The sequence below is a fragment of the Eubalaena glacialis genome, chromosome 6 (assembly GCF_028564815.1).
Source record: "Eubalaena glacialis isolate mEubGla1 chromosome 6, mEubGla1.1.hap2.+ XY, whole genome shotgun sequence".
Classification (NCBI taxonomy): Eukaryota; Metazoa; Chordata; class Mammalia; order Artiodactyla; family Balaenidae; genus Eubalaena; species Eubalaena glacialis.
This window is the reverse complement of record NC_083721.1, coordinates 18230984-18251737: the sequence shown is the minus strand read 5'-3', so window position 1 is coordinate 18251737 and position 20754 is coordinate 18230984. Positions and strand designations below refer to the sequence as shown.

The following is a 20754-nucleotide window of genomic DNA, read 5'->3' as shown; positions in this document are numbered from 1 at the left end:
ACGTGTCTATTCAAACGCAAATCCTTATGTAGCAGTGATAAAACTCTTAAACTTCCATTTCAAAACATTAAACATAAACGCTAAACGTTATATCAATGATGTAATTTAGAAGGAAGAAAACGAATTTTTTTCACCTTATAAATAGCTGTGTCAATAACCTTTTGAATCAAATTCAGGATTATCTCCTTCAAAAGGAACACTAGCAAACCATTATAGGATAGTGTCCAAATCTTGGGCTCTAGAGCCAGATGAACCGGGTTCAAATTTTCCCCAAGCAGTATACTAGTTGTTGACCTTAGACCGGTTTAGAAACTGCTCTGTATCAGCGTCCCCTCTTGGGTGACTCATTCACAGTACGTACGTACCTCATGGGATTTTGTGAGGCTTAAAGGATATAAAAGATGCAAAGTGCTTAGAATACGTGCTTGACAAATATAAATACCCAGTGATTGTTAGTTAACTTCATTGTTCTCACTAATACCTTGGTTTTGTTATAACTTTACTTATGGGTATTCTAGCCTTTGGTAGTTTTTGATAAATTCTGATATTACTAGACACTCTTGATTTGTGAGAGAAGGTGAAATTTTCTCTTCATAGAGGAAAAATCACTCATTAAGTGTGTGATATATTTATTTTGTGCCACCTTCAACTTGTTGGCTTTCCACACACGTGACAGACAATCTACAGGCCTCCCCTAGAGAAATACGAATTGGGATTTGATTTAAAAACAAACCGACTGATACTAAACGCTAAATCTTTCAATGCTGCCTCCGGACATGGAGCAAAGACCTATTCCCACCTTTCATCTGGGGGCCAAGAAAGACACAGTGTGGCATTGCTCCAAACTGGACAGAAAAAAACGCTCAGTTCATGCTGATTAAAGCTATGGGTTTGAGGGTAAATACCAAGTTTAAACCTAGCTTCCTTTTACCTCACATCTCACAGCCAGTCCTGACATCTGATTCTGTGCACTTGGCTTTGGTGTATGGTGTTTCCAGGGCCTCTGCAGCTTTTCAAAACATGGCCTCGTTTAATCTAATCATCGGTGGGAGCAGAGTCACATGCAGATCAACATAACCAGAGAACCGCAGAGAATCACTCCAAATGCAGCAAAACATATGCAGCCATACTGTTGGGTCTCGACCACTTCCTAAGCCTCCAGCTGAATATCTGGCCCTGACACTTTGCCTGATTTTAGCTTAGGAAGCATTTTGGAGACTTTCATGGTGGAGAGATTCACTTAGCACATTTTATAATTAACTACTCTAAGGTTAAGCTTCGGCCTGTTTGCAAATTATGGATTTCATTAGTCTAAATAAAATCAGATTGCTCCCCCTAGCACATTAGAAGCTGGCCTAACATCAGTAAAATTATTATGTTGGAGAACCATGTGTGCAGCAGGTGAAATCTTTATTATTGAAAGCTGATAATAAAAGTTTGACACGTTAAAAATATAAACTCCAAATGTAAACTTACATTCACTTGAAACTTGCTACAGTTCACATTTGGATTGTAAAACGGCTATAACCACATTCTTACCTCCACCCAAGGTCCAGGGATGGGGACTGAGTTCTTGATAGTTTAAAACAACTTTCTTAAACGTCCCAACAATTTACTCAGTGTTGACATGCCCCTAACATAGCAAGATGGCAGGCAATTTGTTACTGTCTAGGCAGAGCCTGGACGCATCAAACTCTATTTTCCAGAAGCCTGTATTGACATCAGTTGACTACGCATCTCCAGAATCTAGCTCTTTTTTTGGAAAGAACTAGCAGGAAAAGAGAAGTGTTCCCATTTACACGTGGCACATGAAGAGTCACTTTTCAGAACTGTTCATTTAAGTCACTTCATCATGACTTTAACATCATGGATAGAAAAGGTACAAGATAAGGACTTCAGGCTTGCCTCTGTTTATTGACATTTTACATAATTCTCAATGTAGGGGCATTTTTTGATGAAGGGAGTAAAAGAACAAAAAGCTTTTTATTCAACTGTAATGACTTTGTATTTTAAACCACTATGTACAGAAAGAGGAAGCAGTGAGTGGGACATTCCATGTGAAACGGAATTTAAATCGGTTAATAGAAGTATTGATCAAATATATCATTTCACTTCTTATAGAAGAAATAAAGTAGAAAGATCATGGGAACAGCCTGGAAATTTTCTCCACAGCTTATGTTTTGAGCACAGGAACGTATTTACACCGTATGCATGAAGCAAATTGCTCATTTTGGAATGGACTGAAGCGAATTCAAAACACTCTGGCAAAACCGAGGTTTCACAACGTCATTTTATCACCATATGTAGCCTGGATATATAACCTCCAAATTTGGAAAGTAGTAAATGTCTAATAAAAGGGAAGGGAGGAAATTACATAAGAAGAACAGAGTAGAATTAGAATCCAGAGCATAGTTAATTCAAGCTGATGGCTTCAAGCAACCATCTAAAAATAAAGCGCTGGGAACAGAATAGCGAGCTGCACTACCCAAAATCACACTGGCTGCAGAGGCAAAGCTCTGTAATTGTATACAGATGATTAGGAAATATTTTGTAAGGTTATCTTCTCTACAATTTTTAAGGCTTATACTTTATAACACGTGTTCGCAATATTTAGGCGAAAAGTGAAATTAAAGAAAAATAAAGCAATTAGAAAACAAAGTGAATGAAAGCCAGATCCCTTTATGAAAGGGAAATTAAATCCATATCCCCCTATTCCCAGACCTTAAATTTCTCAGGTTAGGGCACATGTAATGCAAAAAGGGAAATTAAGTAGGCACTGTTTGATTGGAGAATGAATTACAGAGAATTCTAAAGAAGTAAATAGAAATGATCCAAACAAGAAATTAAAGGGAACACAGAGCACAGTCAGACATCAAAGATTTAGGTATGATTTTTTTGCACAGAAACCCACATTTCTCCCACGTTGTTCTCTTATGAAACTATGTCCACTATTCTTGTATTATTAAGAAAAGTTCTTATTGTACATATACAGTTTTAATAAAACGTTCTCATTAGCAACTGGCTTCCTACCTCTCTGACTGCTGCCTGCCTGCATAACCTCTTGGTTTAGGAACTCAGGAGGGCTGGGAAAGATGATGCTGGAAGGTTCTTCATTACAGTCCAGTTGCCTTGGGGATCAATGCAGCCTCAAAGAAGCTGCATTTACTGCCACAGTGGTTCCTTTACAAAGAAACCAGAGGCTGTCAATGTGTAAGAGGATTGAAGGAAGAAACAGCCCTTCCTTCATGGAATCTGTAATCTCTTTTTCACAAGGTCAGGATTTAGGGCTCATGATCTTATGGGCGGTTGATGCCACAATTCCACTCTGTTGCTTCTTTCTTTCTTCTTTTTTTTTTTTTTTTATTGGAGTAAAATTGCTTTACAATGTTGTGTTAGTTTCTGCCGTACAATGAAGTGAATCAGCTCTATGTATACCTATATCCCCTCCCTCTTGGACCACCCTCCTCCCAAATTCCCGGCCCGGCCCCCCCACATCTAGGTCATCACAGAGCACCGAGCTGAGCTCCCTGTGCCATACAGCAGGTTCCCACGAGCTAGCTATTTCACACGTGGTAGTGTATTTATGTCAAACCTAATCTCCTAATTCATACAACCCTCCCCTTCCCCACCTGTGTCCACATGTCTGTTCTCTACGTCTATGTCTCTATTCCTGCCCTGCAAATAGGTTCATCTGTACCATTTTTCTAGATTCCACACATACGCATTAATATACGATATTTGTTTTTCTCTTTCTGGCTTACTTCACTCTATATGACAGACTCTAGGTCCATCCACATCTCTACAAATGACCCAATTCTGTTCCTTTTCATGGCTGAGTAATATTCCATTGTATATATGTACCACGTCTTCTTTATGCATTCATCTATCGTTGGACACTTAGGTTGTTTCCATGTCCTGGCTATTATAAATAATGCTGCAATGAACATTGGGGTACATGTGTCCTTTTTGACCCACCTCCTAGAGTAATGAAAATAAAAACAAAAATAAACAAATGGGACTTAATTAAACTTAAAAGCTTTTGCACAGCAAAGGAAACCATCAACAAGACAAAAAGACAACCCTCAGAATGGGAGAAAATATTTGCAAATGAATCAACGGACAAAGGATTAATCTCCAAAATATACAAACAGCTCATGGAGCTCAATATCAAAAAAACAAACAACCCAATTAAAAAATGAGCGGAAGACCTAAGTAGACATTTCCCCCAAGAAGACATACAGATGGCCAAGAGGCACATGAGAAGATGCTCAACATCACTAATCATTAGAGAAATGCAAATCAAAACTACAATGAGGTATCACCTCACACCGGTCAGAATGGCCATTACAAACAGCAAATGCTGGAGAGGGTGTGGAGAAAAGGAAACCCTTTTGTACCGTTGGTGGGAATGCAAATTGATACAGCCACTATGGAGAACAGTATGGAGGTTCCTTAAAAAACTAAAAATAGAACTACCATACGACCCAGCAATCCCACTCCTGGGCATATACCCAGAGAAAATTTGAAATAATTCAAAAAGAGTCACGTACCCCAATGTTCACTGCAGCACTGTTGCTTATTTCTCATCATTCCTCTACCCAGTGTGAGATGAACCAGCCTCTACCTACCGAGGGCTTAGAACTTTTCTTACGGAACTTCTCTCACTCTGAATAATGGTGATTAATTACTGGTGTACTTTTTAAATCGTCTCTGCGTCACTACAGTGCTCTTGAGTATTTGAACTAATTCTTCTTAGCTTTGCTGCAAAATCAGAATATTGCCTTGGGTGGCTCTTGTGTTTCTCCCACTTAGTCGTGCACATACACAGATATGTAATAAATATCAATGAAGGATCAATGTTAGGCTGTATTTTTTATCAGTGAGTTTAATAGGCATGAATGAGAGATAGGTGAAGACATAATCCCAGCCCCAAAGCTCAAATGGCATTTGTGTTTTAAAAACACTTTCAGACATACCAGGTCTTCTAGTGCAGCCACCACAGAGCCATGCCTCATTCATTATTATTAGTTCACTTACTAGGGAAGAAATGGAGACGCATTGTCTGAATCTCTTTCCTGAGATAAAAGAGAACACGGAGACAGAGCTGGGATTCCATCTTGAAGCTAAAGATGCTCAATTAATAAAGTATTAAATTGAATTGTTATCAGTGATGCTATCGGACAGTTATTTACATTAAGATATTATGTTTGTGTTTTTTTGCTTAGATGGTAAGAAGAGTGTCAGTTAAGAGAATTAAGATCATGATTAATACAAACGAACTGGAATTTAAGTACTGATTTCTATTTTACTGCTCCAATATACTGACTTATACAGTTACACTTTTGATGTGAAGTTATTTTAAGTCCCAAAAGAAAACATAGCAGCCAAAAATCAACACGTTGTGAAATGTTCTTTGCCTACTAAAATTATGGGAAAAAAGTTTTAATTTCTATTTTAAAATTATGGTTTTAGCTTAAGAAAACAATCTGCTTAATAAAATACAGCAAAAAAGTACAATAATTATCAAGCCATACTTTGCCTCCAAAAAGATAATGCTAAAAGGTGACACATTAAAAAGTAAATGGACTAGTTAATTAAAAAGAGAAACAGAAGTGTATATGGATATATATAACAGCTAGTATCTGTAACTTACCCAACTTAGTCCCTGAAATAATTCAATGAAATAGGCATTATTATGCCTGTATTTCAGATATGAAAACTGAAGCTTAGAGAGTTTAAATAATCAGACCAGCATGACACAGGCAGAAAGCACTTTAGCAAAAACTGAGCCCAGAAGCGTATAATTCTAACATTTAATCTTAAGTACTAAATTAACTTCTTATGTACCTAGTAGCTAGGTCAATTATTAGGAAACACATATTCCTAATTGCTGGGATATTTTTCATATTTAACTCAGTCCTAAATTTCTAGTTTTAGGATTTAGATGAGTTTCTTAATGTCACCAGGTAAGTGACATTTTAAAACCAACCCTGGTAACTGTTAGGTTTTGTTTCATTTGCTTTGCTATTAAAAACAAGACAGGAATGTTGTCCATAAGCTATTGATTACCTTTTCCAGGAGCTGTTATCCCTTACAGTGGAATAAAACCTGATGAATTTCTGTGTAAACTGATTAGCCCTGGATGAATCAATAGAGCAACTTCTAAGGCAAACATCTCTGCATTCCATTGTCAACTGTGACAAATTTTGTCTGAGTCCTTTATGGATGCTTCAAAAGACAGTAGCACTAGCGAATTTCTCTTAAACTTTTAAATGGCACTGACACAAAGGAAATATCTACTGTGTATGCCTGACTTTGTTTTCCTTCCCTCTTATTAGTTAACCCTAAAAGTACAAATATAAACAAATGTAATCCCCAATGCTGCATCTGAACCAGGAGAAATCTGGAATTAATTGCCAAGTATTTTTGTTCCTGTTGCAGCTGTTACAAGTGTTTGATTTGGCCAGGGAAGAGAAAAGACACTGCATACCAATTTCGTGAGCCACGGTGAAGGCTGCATGGAGACCATCATCTTCAATCACAGCACAGCTGCGTTCGGGAGAACATATGGTCCCAACGTCTGCCATTCCCAGGGTGTCACATGAATGATGCCCACATAAATCCTGCCCGGGAGAAAGAAAGAAATCATTAAAATCAATTTACATCCAGAAGGAGCCACCTTGTAGAGTCACTTGCTCACTCCAAATGTCAACACTGGGATATGTTTATGGTATCACCTGCTCAGCTCTGGAAACCTTCCAAAGACAAACTAATAGCATTGACTCTTCTAAGCTTCTCTGGGTCCCAGAAGCCCAGAAGGGACTCAGTTACATTTTAAAACATGTCATAAGATTGTGGCTTGTCCATTACAATAGCAGTCGCAGCCTTAACAAAGCTGTACTGTGTATATGCAGGCACATATGCCATGGGTCACTTTCACATATAGTCACGCTTAGGAAAGCCTTAATATTCTGACCTAAATTCCTGCTAAATTTATCAGAAGCCAAGCCTAATAATTTGTTTTCCACCACAGGGGCAAATTGCAATCACCTATTTATGGCAGAATATAAATTTCTCAGTAATTTGGGTAAGAAACTAAATTTTAATCTATAAGGGTAATTCCTCAAAAGATCACCTCTTAATTGCCAAATCGAGTTGTAATTTCATAGGTTGTGTCTTCAGAAATGTATACACTCTTTCCCACAGTGTTTAATGTAGTGTTTTTCAACCTGATCAATTCTCAGAAAATATATGTAATATACTGTATTTATATAAATGAGCATACGTGTTTTTCTGGAGAGAAATTGCATAGCTTTTAAGAGATTCTCAAAGGGGAACATGATCACACCTCGCTAATGGTTAATATGATCAAATTAGATGAAAGAGACATCAGCAAGACAATTTTAAATTATGAAGCATAAAGAGAAGTTATAAGCCAAATTTTTTGACGTGATAGATTTGTAATGATAAACTTTCCATTAAATGCTATTTGAGTATTAATGGACATTAGACTTTCTTGTATTTGACTCCTGTTTTCAATGAAAATTAATTGACAGTATATATATTTCTATCCAAAGCAAAAGCCATAAGTGAATAACAGCAGAAGAATTTTTTAAAAATATTAATTACTGTGAAATATGACTATTTACTAGTTGAAATAAGTGTTCTCTCTGTTGCAGTTATTATCTTTGTATCTCCAACTACCACAATGCCTGACTTATAATAGGAACTCAGCAAACATTTGCTTAATAGAGGTGAATTCTGACATATAGTCAGATGCAATGTAGACCTCACATAATTTTATTTTTTACTTATTTTTTTTGATGACATGGAGCTAATATTTTTATTCTCCCAGGAAAAAGAGAAAAGATGGTTATCCTATACAGATTTTTGCCTTACTGAACATTGTCACATACCTTTAATATGCTATATGCTAGCAAGACCTCAACAGACTCCAGGAAGCCAGCACAAGATATTACTACTACATAACTAATGCCGCCTAGTCAATGTCAACATACTCTTCTAACTTTTCTCTACATAAAAAGCTGCATAAAAGTCCAGTTAAGGTGAATAATATTTAAAAGGTATACCCTACGATCTCCCTAGTACATTTTCAGGTCCTTATCGCGCTCCGTATATTATGAGATTCCAGCTGTGATGAATTGCACTGTGGCCGCCATATTATTATAGCTGCAGACAGTAGAAATCTCAGCCAAGTAGCCTGGGTGAATCCAGTCACCAAACCAACAATAGCCTCCCAATGTCTCCTGGGTATCCTCATATGTCATCCCATGGGATCTCAAATTACAGCTGTTGAGAACAAATTAGTAGTTTTTAAAATTGAAATTGGAACACACTTTTGCATAACAATCAGCCTTTGAGATAATTATATAGTACAATACATGTTTTAATCCATTTTTCCCCCGGTCATTTTAGTAGCTTTAAGACCAAAGGCCCAGGTCATGGTGTAAGTGAACTGCTGGACACTGTGGGTTATTTCTGCACATGCATATTTTTTTTAAACCGAGTTTTATGTTTATCTTCACAATTTGGGGTTCAAATAACAAAACCGAAGAATTGTTTCCCCTTCTTACTCCTTACTTCATTAATAAGCTCGGATGAACAGCCACAGCTAATGGAAATGGCCCTCTTTTCTGAATAGAGTTTAATGTGGATTCTTAATCTCTCTCTGTTTACTGCTAATCAATTGCTCATTAGAGCCCATCAAACCTCCTTGTCATCCTTGAATTGCATTAAATGCATTTGGCCCTTTGCCACGGAAATTTGTACATGTGACAAAATAATGAACAGAAGCAGTTATTTTTTTAATCACACTGATTAAACCCTTGACTGCATAGCCACAGACTATATTTCTGTAACTGTAATTATGTAAACTGGCAACCTTTCCACTTCACTCATGCAATTTCAAACCGTGGCAGCTCAGTTATGGTTTCTTCCTCAAGATATACAACGAATGCCTGTATTTCTTTGGGATGCAATGTTCACTCCATTGCATTAAAACTCAACTTGTGCATCAAATTATTAAGAATACAGCACATCACATCCATGTCTATTTTCTGATGGTGATTTATAACAACATTTACAGGTGCAAACCTTATTTGAAGTTTATAGAAATTTTTTTTTTTTAATTCAGAGAAAGAGTAAGGACACCATTGGGGCAATAGCATCTATCTATCTGTCTGTCTGTCTGTCTCTCCGTCTATCCACCCATCCATCTATCTTCCAAATCTGGAAGCAGGGGATACTAAAGAAATGTAAATCACATACAGTAGCCACATAAGAGGCAAACAAAAGTGCTGTCAAGAATTTTTCTGCTTAGTCAGTGTAAATCTGAAGGGAAGTTATATCTCTGTTATGTTAAAGATGGTTCTTTTTATGCAGGATTGATATCTTATCATGATGTTGATATCGTGTAGACAACAATGCAATGGAAGATTTAATAAAATGTAAGGGTTGCAAGAGCATGCAGAGATTTAACTGGTGGGTTTGTGGTGTGGTCCTGGCCAGAAGCCAGGACTGGGACTGTATCTAAAATAGAGCCGAGATAGTCAGCAAGCCCAACGAAGACTCGACAGGGAGGTCACTGACATGGTGACTAGGGGTGGTCATTTAGAGGATCATGAATATGGCAGTATCTGTGACTTATCGTGAAGTTTAGAAGGACTCACAGTACCACAGACCTATTCTCGTGGATGGAGTGGGGTTAGGGAGGAAGCCAGCAAAGTCTGCTACCTTGAGAAGCAGGTGCCCAGAAGCTAATACAACTTGGAAAATCCCAGTGGTCGGTACTGGGTGGGGAAAATGAACTAAGCCGATGTGAGTGTGCAAAGTGGAAGGCATAACAGGAGACGCAGGATTTCTAGTCTTGATGGGAGATTGGTCTCTCAGGCAGCATAAATGCGCTGAGGGAAGGAAGGAAACGTGAAGGCTGATAAGAGCAGATATCATCACAGCTGCGGTAACGGCAGCCAAAATGAAGGCAGGGTACTTTGTATGGGGGAATCTGGAGTTAAATAGCAGCATCTTCTATTTCTACAGATATTACCCCCTGGTAAGGACAAGCCCAGAGCTCAAGGGAAGGGCAGAGAAGAGGGTTTAACTAGCCTCAGGTATCTACCTGTCTACCAGATTCCTAGTGAAGAGGGATTAGTGACAGGAGAATTGGGTGTGGTACGTATTTTAGCCATCAGTAGTACACAGACATATACTTATTCATCATAATTCATATTTGTCCTGTGGATCTGATTCTTGAGGTGTCATTTGCCTTTCTGGCTACCTAAACAGCAGCCCCCAATAGCAGAGGTCTTGATTTGGACCTCAGCAGAAACTACATTAATAGGGTCTGTTAGGCCAACCATGACAATGACCCATGTTCTGCAGTCTCTGTCCATGCTTCTGGATACAACTAGGTAACACAAAAAACATGGATTAGGGACCAAGGGATCCAGGTACACTTATTCCTAAAACAATTATTGTGTGTCCACAACCTGCCAGACACTGTGTGAAGTGCTGACAGTGTGGTGAATAAATACAATAAGATCTGATCTTGACCCTTAAGAAACATCATGATCTAGTGAGCAAAACAAGACATTTCAAAAAGGAAGCAGATTGAACAGATTGTTGAGGGAGTTCAGAAGAGGAATTGCCAAGCTCTCCTTGGGGGAATCAATAAAGGTGTTTCAAAGGAGCTCACTGGATCTTGAGGGATGAAAAGGAGTCTGATAGTGTTAGAGGAAGGGTATTCAAAAAAAGGAAAGACTCGTGAATATATCAGGGGTGGGAAAAGGCAGGGTCTGTTTTGGAAATGACAACATGTTTCTTGTGGCTGGAGTACAGGATAGACCCGGTGGAGGATGAACAGGGGAAGCTGGAAAGGTAGTCTGGGCCCAGAGTTCCAAGATAGGGAACTTATCCTGGTAAATATGAGATAAGAAGAAGAGAAAGGAAAGATGGAGCACATTGGAGATTGAGGGGAATAGATGCTCAGAAGAGTGGTTTTGGAGAATGGAGATGGAAGCTGATTAGAGATAGTGATGCTTTAAATTCAACTCTATTAATTAGAATCATTGCATGAATTATTTATATGCTTTGAGACTACTTTCCTTCATCAATAGCATTAGGAATTTGGACCAGGTGGTTTATGGGTTTGTTCCAGCTACACAGATGTTGAGATTAAGGGAAAACACTTCAATTTATAGATGGAGAAATTAAAGCTCAGGGGTCATTAGTGTCCAAAATCAGAAGCTTGAGACTGGTGGAGCTGCAATTCAAACCTATATCTAAACACTCCAATTCCTGAACTTACTTCACCAAGGTGCTGTTAAATCATCACCTGTGTTTCCCCCTACCTTACTCTTATCTTTTACATTCATAATCTCTACTTGGGCAAGCAAATTCTTTTGTTGTAACAAATAACACAGTCTTTCTCTCTGTGGTATATCTGGTGAAACTCAATAATCTAGAGGCACAGTAAAATACAAAATGCACTGAGAAAGAGATTCCAGAAAGCAAGAAACTGGAAGTGATGGATAAGAAACCTGGTGACATCATTAACTTGCCTGTCTCTCACCTGCCGCATCAGATCAGTCACTGTAAGTCACTGACTCCATCTACCAAATGTCTCATGTAGGTGTCCTCTCTTTCTTGTTCCTTCCATTGTTCCTTCCTTCCTGGACTATCACCTAAGGCTTCTAAATGGTCTTTTCGTCTCCTGTGACTTCCCTACCTATATGCTGCAGTCAATTACCTTTTAGAGCCCAGATCTTATAGGATTCCTCCATTCCTGCAAAACTTAAAAGGCACGCCAACCTCAGCCTGGCATTTAAAACCTTGCACAATGCAACCCAGGCTTCCTTGTCAGCTTTAACTGCACCTTCATGATCCATTTTGTCCACTATTTCCTGCATATCTCTCCAACTTTTTGGGCCCAAACTTTAGCCCCAATATTCCTCCTGCTAGAAAGGATTAATTTACTCACATCCACTTCTTTTTAACACTTATTGACTCGACCCCTGCCTCTCTATTTCTAATGCCACTGCTTTAGTTTAGACCGTCTTGAGTCTCTCCTTGAAGATTACCGAAATAGTCTGTAAAGGCTCCCGCAGGCTCTAGCCCAACTACTTAGGCCAGAAGGCTCATTCAAGAACACACCTCTGATCACTGCTGTTTTCCTTCTGATGCTCTTCCCATAGACTCCCACTGAATTTAATTTACAATTTAAACTCTTTATGCTACCGACTGAATCGTGTTCCCTGCCACTGTCTAAATTCATGTATTGAAGCCTTAATCCCCAATGTGACTATATTTGGAGATTGGGTCTATCAGGAGGTTATTAAGGTTAAATTAAATCATAAGGATGGGGCCCTGATCTAATAGGATCAGTGTCCTTTTAAGAAGAGATGCCAGAAAATGCTCTCTTACCCCTGCCCCCTCAAACACACCATGTAAGCACAAAGTGAGAAGGTAACAGTCTACAAGCCAGGAAGAGAGTTCTCACCAGAAACCAAATAGGCTGAAACCTAGATCTTGAACTTCGCAGCTTCCAGAATTGAGAAAGTAAGTTTCTGTTGTCTATGGAGTTTTGTGATGGTAGTCCAAGAAGACTAATACACATGGCATAGAATTTCTTCTATAAGCTGGTTGTCATCATCTTCTCTAGACTAATCTATCACCTTTCCACTCTCATACCGTCTGTCCTATCATACCTAAACCCCTATATTTCCCAGAATTACCATGCTGCCTCTGGGCCACTGCACTATTAGTTTGGTGTGTCTGCAATGCCTATTTCTCCCTTATAGATCTGGTTAATTCTCCTCTTTCTTCCAAATTGAACTCAGATGGGTTAGGCTACCTTCTAATGTACTTCCATGACATTTAATGACCACATTTATTACAAAAGTCATCACACTGTATAACAATTATTCATTTCCTTGTCTGTTTCCTAGAATAGGTTCTTCGGAAAGGGGCTACTTTTCAAACCTCTTCTTCCCTCTTTGCCTATTAGAAATATATTGAATGTTAGAATAAATTTGCTGTAATATTTTTATTTTAGAGACCAGTAGACAGGACGAACTTCCCTCTCAGCCATCTGTCAGCTGTTACTCTGAGAAGTTTATCTCTGTTTCTCTTTGTATGAATGTCCTTATCTGTCAACTTATGATAATGTCACTATGGTTGTAGACTGTTGAAAGGATTAATTATAAAATGGTTTATGACTATGGATAGCATCTTATGAAATGCTCAATAAAAGTTGGTTGAATCCAAATCAAATCTGTCCGTCCTTCGAGGACCAATTCAATTCTACATTTACAATGAAGCCTGTATAAAGATACAGAGGCAGAATTGATTCTTCCTTCCTCTTTCTTTTCTAAGCCTTTGTTTATAGCTTAGTTACAGCATTTATTAGAGTTTTCCTAACATTAGAGTGACTTATGCATATATCTGCTTCCTCTCCCCTTGTGATAAGCTGGGCGGGGCAGGGACCAGGTATTTTCCATCTCGCTGCTTTCAGCTCCCTAAATGAGTGTCTCACACTTAGGAGATGCCCAGAGGCATGTGCTGAAAGTGAGGAAGACAGCAGTGAAATATGTCCTGTGTGCTGTGGTTTACTGTCTCTCATCTAATAGACTTCAGATTTTACGTAATATTCTTCACAATTAATTTAGATATAATTTACTTACAACATTATATTAGTTTCAGGTGTACAACATAATGATTCAATATATATATATATTGCAACCTGATCACCACAGTAAGTCTAGTTAACATCCATCACACACATAGTTACAATTTTTATTTTTGGTGATGCAAACTTTTAAGACCTACTCTCAGCAATTTTCAATTCACAATTTATTTTTAAAATGTCAACTTGAGCTGCTGAATCTGCTCCCAGTCTTCCCATTTCTTAGACATTTAGCCTTCTATGGGTTAGAATTGACCTATCGGCTAGGATTCCTTGATAAGGGTTTGCTTTTGAATTTAAATGGGATTTGAACTCAAATATGTGATTGAATTAGTCAATCCAGTCTACAAGCAAATAAGAAAAAGCAGATCCGTTTCCTTCTTCCAAGCTTCCAGTCTTCCTCTAGGGCCCCCTATTGTCATAACCTTGCAAGGAGCCAGCTGTTAATTCTGGGTGGAGTCTCCACCACAGCATTATAAGGCAGAATGCAGATTGGGAGTTTGGGATTGACATGTACACACTGCTATATTTAAAATACATAACCAATAGGTACCTACTGCATAGCACAGGGAACTCTGTTCAGTACTCTGTAATGGCCTAAATGGGAAAAGAATTTGAAAAACAATAGATACATGTATATGTATAACTGAATCACTTTGTTATACACCTGAAACTAACACAACATTGTTAATCAACTGTACTCCAATATAAAATAAAAATTAAAAAAAAATAAGGCAGAATATAGAAGTGAGGTGTTAGCTGACACACAATTGCCTGTTAACTGGCACACTGATGATTAATGAAAATGCATGAACCTTTTCTATTGTATAGTCTCGTAGCTGGTTCAGTTTCAATCCAATGCTTCCAAGCCATGAAAAAGTAAAGCTTTCATTAATGTTGTGCAGGGGTGAGGGAATGTTAAACAGACGAGATCGGGCATGTTCAGGGTGGTATGGTCATAGACAGGGAATGTTAAACAATTTCCCACTTTTTTCTCAAGCAGGTAGGTGTTTTGTTTCTAAAGGAGAGTGCATCGTCTCCAAAATGGGTTTAGGAGGGTGCCTTTAAGGAAACTATCTTAAAAGAAAAGAGGAAGCCAGGAACCAGAAAAGGATTCTGGAAAGCAATCATAAATCCTGGGGAGATCAGATTTCTACTGTTTGATGGCAGAAGTGGTATGAATTCCAGCGTAAGTGCCACTCTGGAATGAAAATGGCTCCTCTTGCAAAAAAGTGACTGGTGCTAAATTTCCCTAATTAGGACAGCGCCTTGTGCTGGGGTACAGTTCTGACAGTGAAGCCTGTTAGTTTGATAAATGAATTACTAGCACTATTCTGCTGATTCCTAGACATAACGCTCAAGGTGCCCTCGGCTAGTCAACAGGGGTGGAAAACATATCCTCACACATTTGCTTCATGCCTGAAAAACAAGCAATTTAGGAGAAGACATCTGGATACAGAACTTGAGCAGTGCTCAGAGCCCATCAAAACATGGATTTCATGGCTTGGCGTCTGGCTGCTAAGCAACGTACCTCTTACATTCAAAACAGAGATGTAAAAGTAGATCCTGGTGCCAACTCCGGGTATTTCTCATTGAAAAAAAATAGCCATGAAAGTTTTTCTTTAGGTCCTAGATATCTGATTTCCATGAAACTGAAGATCTCAGATCATTTCTCCTCTAGCCCTCTTGGTTTCCACATTCTGAAGTATTAGGCGGAGATTAACATTATATTTTAAAGTACTCTCAAATGAATGATACATGAGTCTTGCAGTATTTTTCTCAGCCCCCTAATTAATTGTGCTTTTAAAATTAGGTGCATACATTCATAATAATATGCTCTTCAAATATTTGGTTCTCATCAAGTTAGATGTATATACCAGAGGGCCAACCACAAACTAAATGAGATTTACTTTACTAAAAGTATGCTTCTGCTTGGCAAGGAGGCCAGGGAGGGCCCATGTAAAATATTTTCCATGTGTAGACTAGTTTGAAAAATGAATGTTCTTATAATACTTATTAAAATTAAGATGGATGTTAACTTATTTCCCCCTTGCTTTATCTATTTAAAGGTACTCATATATTTCAAAGCTTGGAAAATAAGAATTGTTAACTACCCAAACAAAAAACAAATCCAGAAAAAGCAACAGACAGATCATTTTGAATCACTGACTAGTTTTCTTTTTTTCTAAGAAGCAATTAGGAAAATTATGGGGCAGGAGTTAGGGAGTATTGGGGTCTTCTATTAATGTTTATGGAATGTGCATTTTTATTCAAAAATGAAAGTGAACCATGAAAATGTTCAAAGTGAACACTTTGCAGTAGTATGCCTACAAAAGTATTTTTTCTTCTGTCCTTAGAGAACTTCCTTCCATAAACTCTCTGAAGCCTCCTTCTTGGCAGCCCCTAGTGATGTAGCAAAGCAAGAAATCCAGACATGGAAAGTTGTGTACCAAAAAAAAAAAAAAAAAAGACTTGGAAACCAAATAAGAAAAGGATAGTTTTACAGGAGAACTTCATTTCATATGGAAGGCTACAAAAATGAATGTTCTTCCGTTTTAAAGATTAATGTTGTGCAGAAAAATTAAGGGATGGTTTCCAGGAGATCACTTCATGAAGAGAAAGGTTTTCCATTGTGCAAAGCCCTGTGCGTTGCCCACTTCTCCCTAAACTGCTGCCCTCCGGCATCTTTATTTACATGTGGTTTACATCTGTGTCCACCCCGTGAACCACAAGTGTTTCTCCACTCCAAATTTATCAACACTTTTCCTTCACACCAGAGGTGCCTTAGTAAAAATAGGAGAATTAGGTGGGAGCTATGTGATTCTGAAACCTCCTGCAAGCCATCATTGAATTTCCTGTCCTAGTTCTGGTCGTTCCCTTCGTACCATGATTTTGCATAATATTTCAAAGCTTCTAATCCTTCTCTCTATCCTGGATGGATCTCAAACACTTAAAGAATGAGCTTTCAAAGTCCATTCTTACCAGGCATCTGAAAGCATGACTCAAAACCGCCAATCAGAGTAGAGCTGTGAAAACCGAGGCTCAAAGCTGTGAGCAAAACAAGCTCAAAACCAGTCCAGACTCTGTATCTGAATGTCACACTTTTGTGGCAGTCTACATAGATATTGTGTTCCTCCCAGAACCTCTGGACCTATAAAGATCAGTATTTTTTCCCTTCCTGTAACCCCCTTCCTTAAAAGAGGGAAATCCTGGGAAAACATTCCTTCATGTCTTGACTCTTTGCCCAGATCTTTCCGCACTGGGGCTTCAGAAACATTCATCCAAAACCCAAACATGCAAGCTGGATGTGACCCTTGACTGGCAGCTGTGGAGGACGGAGCAGTTCTTGCCGTGCATTGGAGGACTCGGCAAAGGAGTTGCTAAGGAACCTCACAAGATTGGGTTTCTATACCCTCCTGGCCATCCCCAATCCCTTCCATCCAAGGAAGCAAGATTCCACCAAGCTGGATATGTAAGAACTCCATTAGGAAGCCAGATCGGAAAACAAGTCCTTCCTTTGGAAAGTCTTCCCTTGACTTATGTCTTGAAAGGGCTTCAAGTAAGAAGGTATGGACTTTTACAAAGGAAGATGGTGGATAAAAGTGACTGCAGTGAATGAATCATCAGCTCTTTCCATTAGGTTAGACAAAGTTATATCTTTGGGTTCATTGGAAAGTAGATGATCCCTGATACCAAAGACAAACTTGCTTTCCCCCTTTTCTCATTTAACGACGCACATTTTCCCAAGCATTCTAGCTCCATTTTACCATATTTATGCATCTATGACTGCGTATCTCAGACTGGAGACATCCTGCCTGTTTGACTGATTGTGTAAGCAGGTCTTGGTCATTTAGGGCTTGAATTGCTCCGGCTCTATCCCGAATACAGGAGCAGAGTTGGAGGCTGGCTGGGTTTCCTGCAAGAAGCAGGGAAGCAAACCCATGGGGGCAGGCGGTTTGTGGGAGAAACAAGGCTGTCAACAAGGCTGTCCCGTTGACCTACCTCCGTACTCCGGGGCGTGAACCACTCACCCAGGCGGGACCTACCTCCCGAGTAAACAGGATGGCCGCGTCGTAGTGCTCCTCGTGGTCATCCCCCAGCTGGTTGTGCTGGTGCTGCCATTTGCAAAAGTTCTTGAGCGTGGCGGCCGCGTTCTTGCTCACTTCCAGGCTCTTGTCTTTGTCGCCCAGCACCACCACCTTCACCACGACCAGGCGGATGTGGTTCTCGATGCTGGCGTGACTGTACAGCTTGTTGGCGATGGAGGCCAGGGTCAGGAGGTAATGCTGCAGGCCCTGGCCGTACATCCGCGCCATGGACGCGTCGGCCACCAGGAGCAGCTCCACCTGGCGGGCCCGGGAGACGGAGCGGCGCCGCCGCCGCCGCCGCCACGTCTGTGGTCCCTGACTCCCATCGGACGAGGGAGCTGACTGGTCCGGGAGCTGCGGGGCCAGCGCCCAGCGTCGGTCCGGGCTGCTGTGCGCCGGGGGGCGCTCACGGGGCCCTGGCGGGGACGTGGGGGTCTCGCAGCTGGTGCGAGGCGGCAGGGCCTCAAAGCTGAAGCCCTCGCGGGTGTAGACGTGCAGGATCCGCGCGGACCCGTCCCCGTACACGCGCCCGGCCTCCGCCTCCGCCCAGGGCGCGCGCAGCAGCGGCTTCAGGGTGTAGCGCGCGTGTTTGACCGCGAAGAAGCCGTCGAGACCACCGCAGAGGTCAAAGACAGCCAGAGAGCGGGGGCTGCCGTCCACCGTGCCGCGGTAGAAGCAGTGGCCCCGGTGGCGCCGGGTCGCGTTCGGCCCGCCTCCTGCGGGCACAAAGCCAGCGGCGCCCACCGAACCATCCCGCTCTAGGTCCAGGAGGAACCTCCGGCCGCCCGCGTAGATCAGGTAGCCCACCTTGCCGCCGCCCGAGTAGAGCTGGTCGACGTTCTGCACAAGCCCGCGGCTCCTGCGCTGCGGCGCCAGGGGGTGAGGGTGGCCGGGGGACTCGGCCGGCTCCTGCGCCTCCTCCCCCTGCCGCCGGCTGGGCTGGGCGGCCGCCGCAGCAGCCCGAGGCTGCCCGGCTCTATCCTGGGCAGGTGCCGCGGCGGGGCCGGCCGCGACCGGGGGCAGGCGGAGCGCGCACAGCAGCAGGGACGCCCACCCGAGCAGCATAGTGCGCTGCCCGCGGGGAGGGGCTGCGCGACGGGGACTTTATGGGTATTTGTTATTCGCTCTGGAAGTTACCGGGGCGGGAGGTGGGGACACACATACACTTGCTTGCAAGGTTGAGTCAAGTGTCGGAGGGAGGGGGACCCGGCAGCAGCGCCAGCCGGTCCCGGCCGCGATGCCAGCGTGCGAACTTTTCTTTGTTGGTTTGGAAAATGTTTGGATTCGTGCTCCCGAAAGAGGAGGAAAAAAAAAAAAAAAGAAAAGAAAAAAAAAAAAGAAAAAGAAAAAGAAAAAAGCCGGGTTGTGGAGATTCAGCAAGTACGAGAAGAGGGGAAAAACCCCAATCCAACCCCAGCCAGGATTGGGGCACCGAGAAAAGTAAGGAAGGTGCCGCGCACCAGGCGGGCAACTGGTGCGTGCTGCCTCCAGCCCCCTTGCTGGTCGGGACCCGCCGGCAGCAGGGGTTCCAAGCTCCGGAGCCCGCTTCCTTTCTTATTTTGTGGGTTTCCTTGACTCTACTGGAACCGGGAGGAAGGGAAAGAAGAGAAGAAAAAAGGCCATAAAAATTAAAACAAAAATGCAAGGGGCGGCCTGCGGCGAGCCAGCGAAGCTGCGCGTCCGTGTCCCTTCGGATGCAGTGTCTTCCTGCCCGCCGTCATCCCCAGTCGGCCGCTGCGAGCGCGGAGAGCAGCGCGAGCGCTGTGAAGATGCGAGGAGGTGGAACAATGAATTTATAGCGGCATGCCATCCTGCAATGGCAATTTCAACAATTCGTCACTGCAAGCTGCCTCTTAAAGGGAGAGCTTCCCCCACCACTCCCACCCTTCCTGGTCCGCGCCTAATCTGATGGGGGAGGGCGGGCCTGGGGGGTGATCGAGGAAAGGGCGACCGCGGAGGAGGAAGGGACCCGGTGAGGTGGAAGGAGGGCGGGGGGGTGAGGGGGGGGGAGGGAGCAAGGGCGAGGAGGAGAAAAGTATTTGAGTAAGAAAAACAGATTTCTTTGGTCTCATTTAAAGCCACAGCGGCTGGGGTTTGTCTGATATTTCACAACCAATCGGGGTTGGCTAACCTCGGCTTACCTCATCTCCTGACGGGGTGTTTTGGTATGTTTTTAAAGTTACTGAGACGTTTCAAGTCTCTCTCTGCCCCCTTTTCTCCTGCTTTTCTTTCCCTTGGTAGGAAGTTCCTGACGCACGTTTTTGCCCTGTGCACGCCGGTGCGCTCTGGCCTCGTAGACCTTGCAACCGCATCCATCAGCCAAGGGCTTTCAGCTTCCCGTGCGCCCCCTCGCCCCGCTCTCCCGGTACCGGTTTCCTCCCTCCGCATCCCTCGGACTCTTCGCTCTCGCTCGTGGACCCACGCTAGGTTCGGGCTTCGGGTGACTAACTTTTCCCAGCCACCAGCAGAGTGGCCGGGCAAGCGGAGAGCCGCGGGCGCTTCCTGGCGCGTCGCTGCGCCCCGAGGGCTGAGGTGTCCCCGGGGCAGGGCCGCGGGAGGCCTGGGAACTCCGCGTCTTTGTGTGCGAGCCGCGGGCTACCCCCTTTCTCAAGCGCGCCTTTCATCCGCGCCCACGATCTGTCACTTAATCCCGGATGACTGGAACTTCCTTTGCTTTGCTTTAAGAAGGCGAGGGCGGGAGGGGGGGAGAGTTAACTCTAGAAGGGAATTGCGCTCATTTTTTTTTCTCCCCATAAGATTAGGAAAAAAAAAATGTGCCCACACTTTTCTCTTATTCTTTCGTCTAAAATGATATTTAAATGATAAATACCCATATATGTATTTATTTCTCCTAAAACAACCACCACCACCTTTGGCCCTGACCTACTATCATTCTCAGAAATTCCTTTTAGGTGAAAAAGAAGACTTTTGGGGGGAGGAAGGGCGCAGGTTGGTGTTTATTAG

At 42.1% G+C, this 20754-nt stretch overlaps 1 protein-coding gene across 1 annotated transcript in view; it reads right to left on the bottom strand.

Annotated features, from left to right (window-relative positions):
* ADAMTS5 (ADAM metallopeptidase with thrombospondin type 1 motif 5) overlaps positions 1 to 19954 on the bottom strand; it is a 44311-nt gene extending 24357 nt beyond the window's left edge. Inside the window, exons 1-3 of the mRNA XM_061192948.1 lie at positions 19932 to 19954; positions 17749 to 19551; positions 6491 to 6623 (exon numbers count right to left, since the gene is read on the bottom strand). Of these exons, the coding sequence (XP_061048931.1) occupies positions 6491 to 6623; positions 17749 to 18855 (1240 nt within the window). The 5' untranslated portion in view covers positions 18856 to 19551; positions 19932 to 19954. The remainder of the gene's footprint in view (positions 1 to 6490; positions 6624 to 17748; positions 19552 to 19931) is intronic.
* Between the last annotated feature and the right edge of the window lie 800 nt (positions 19955 to 20754).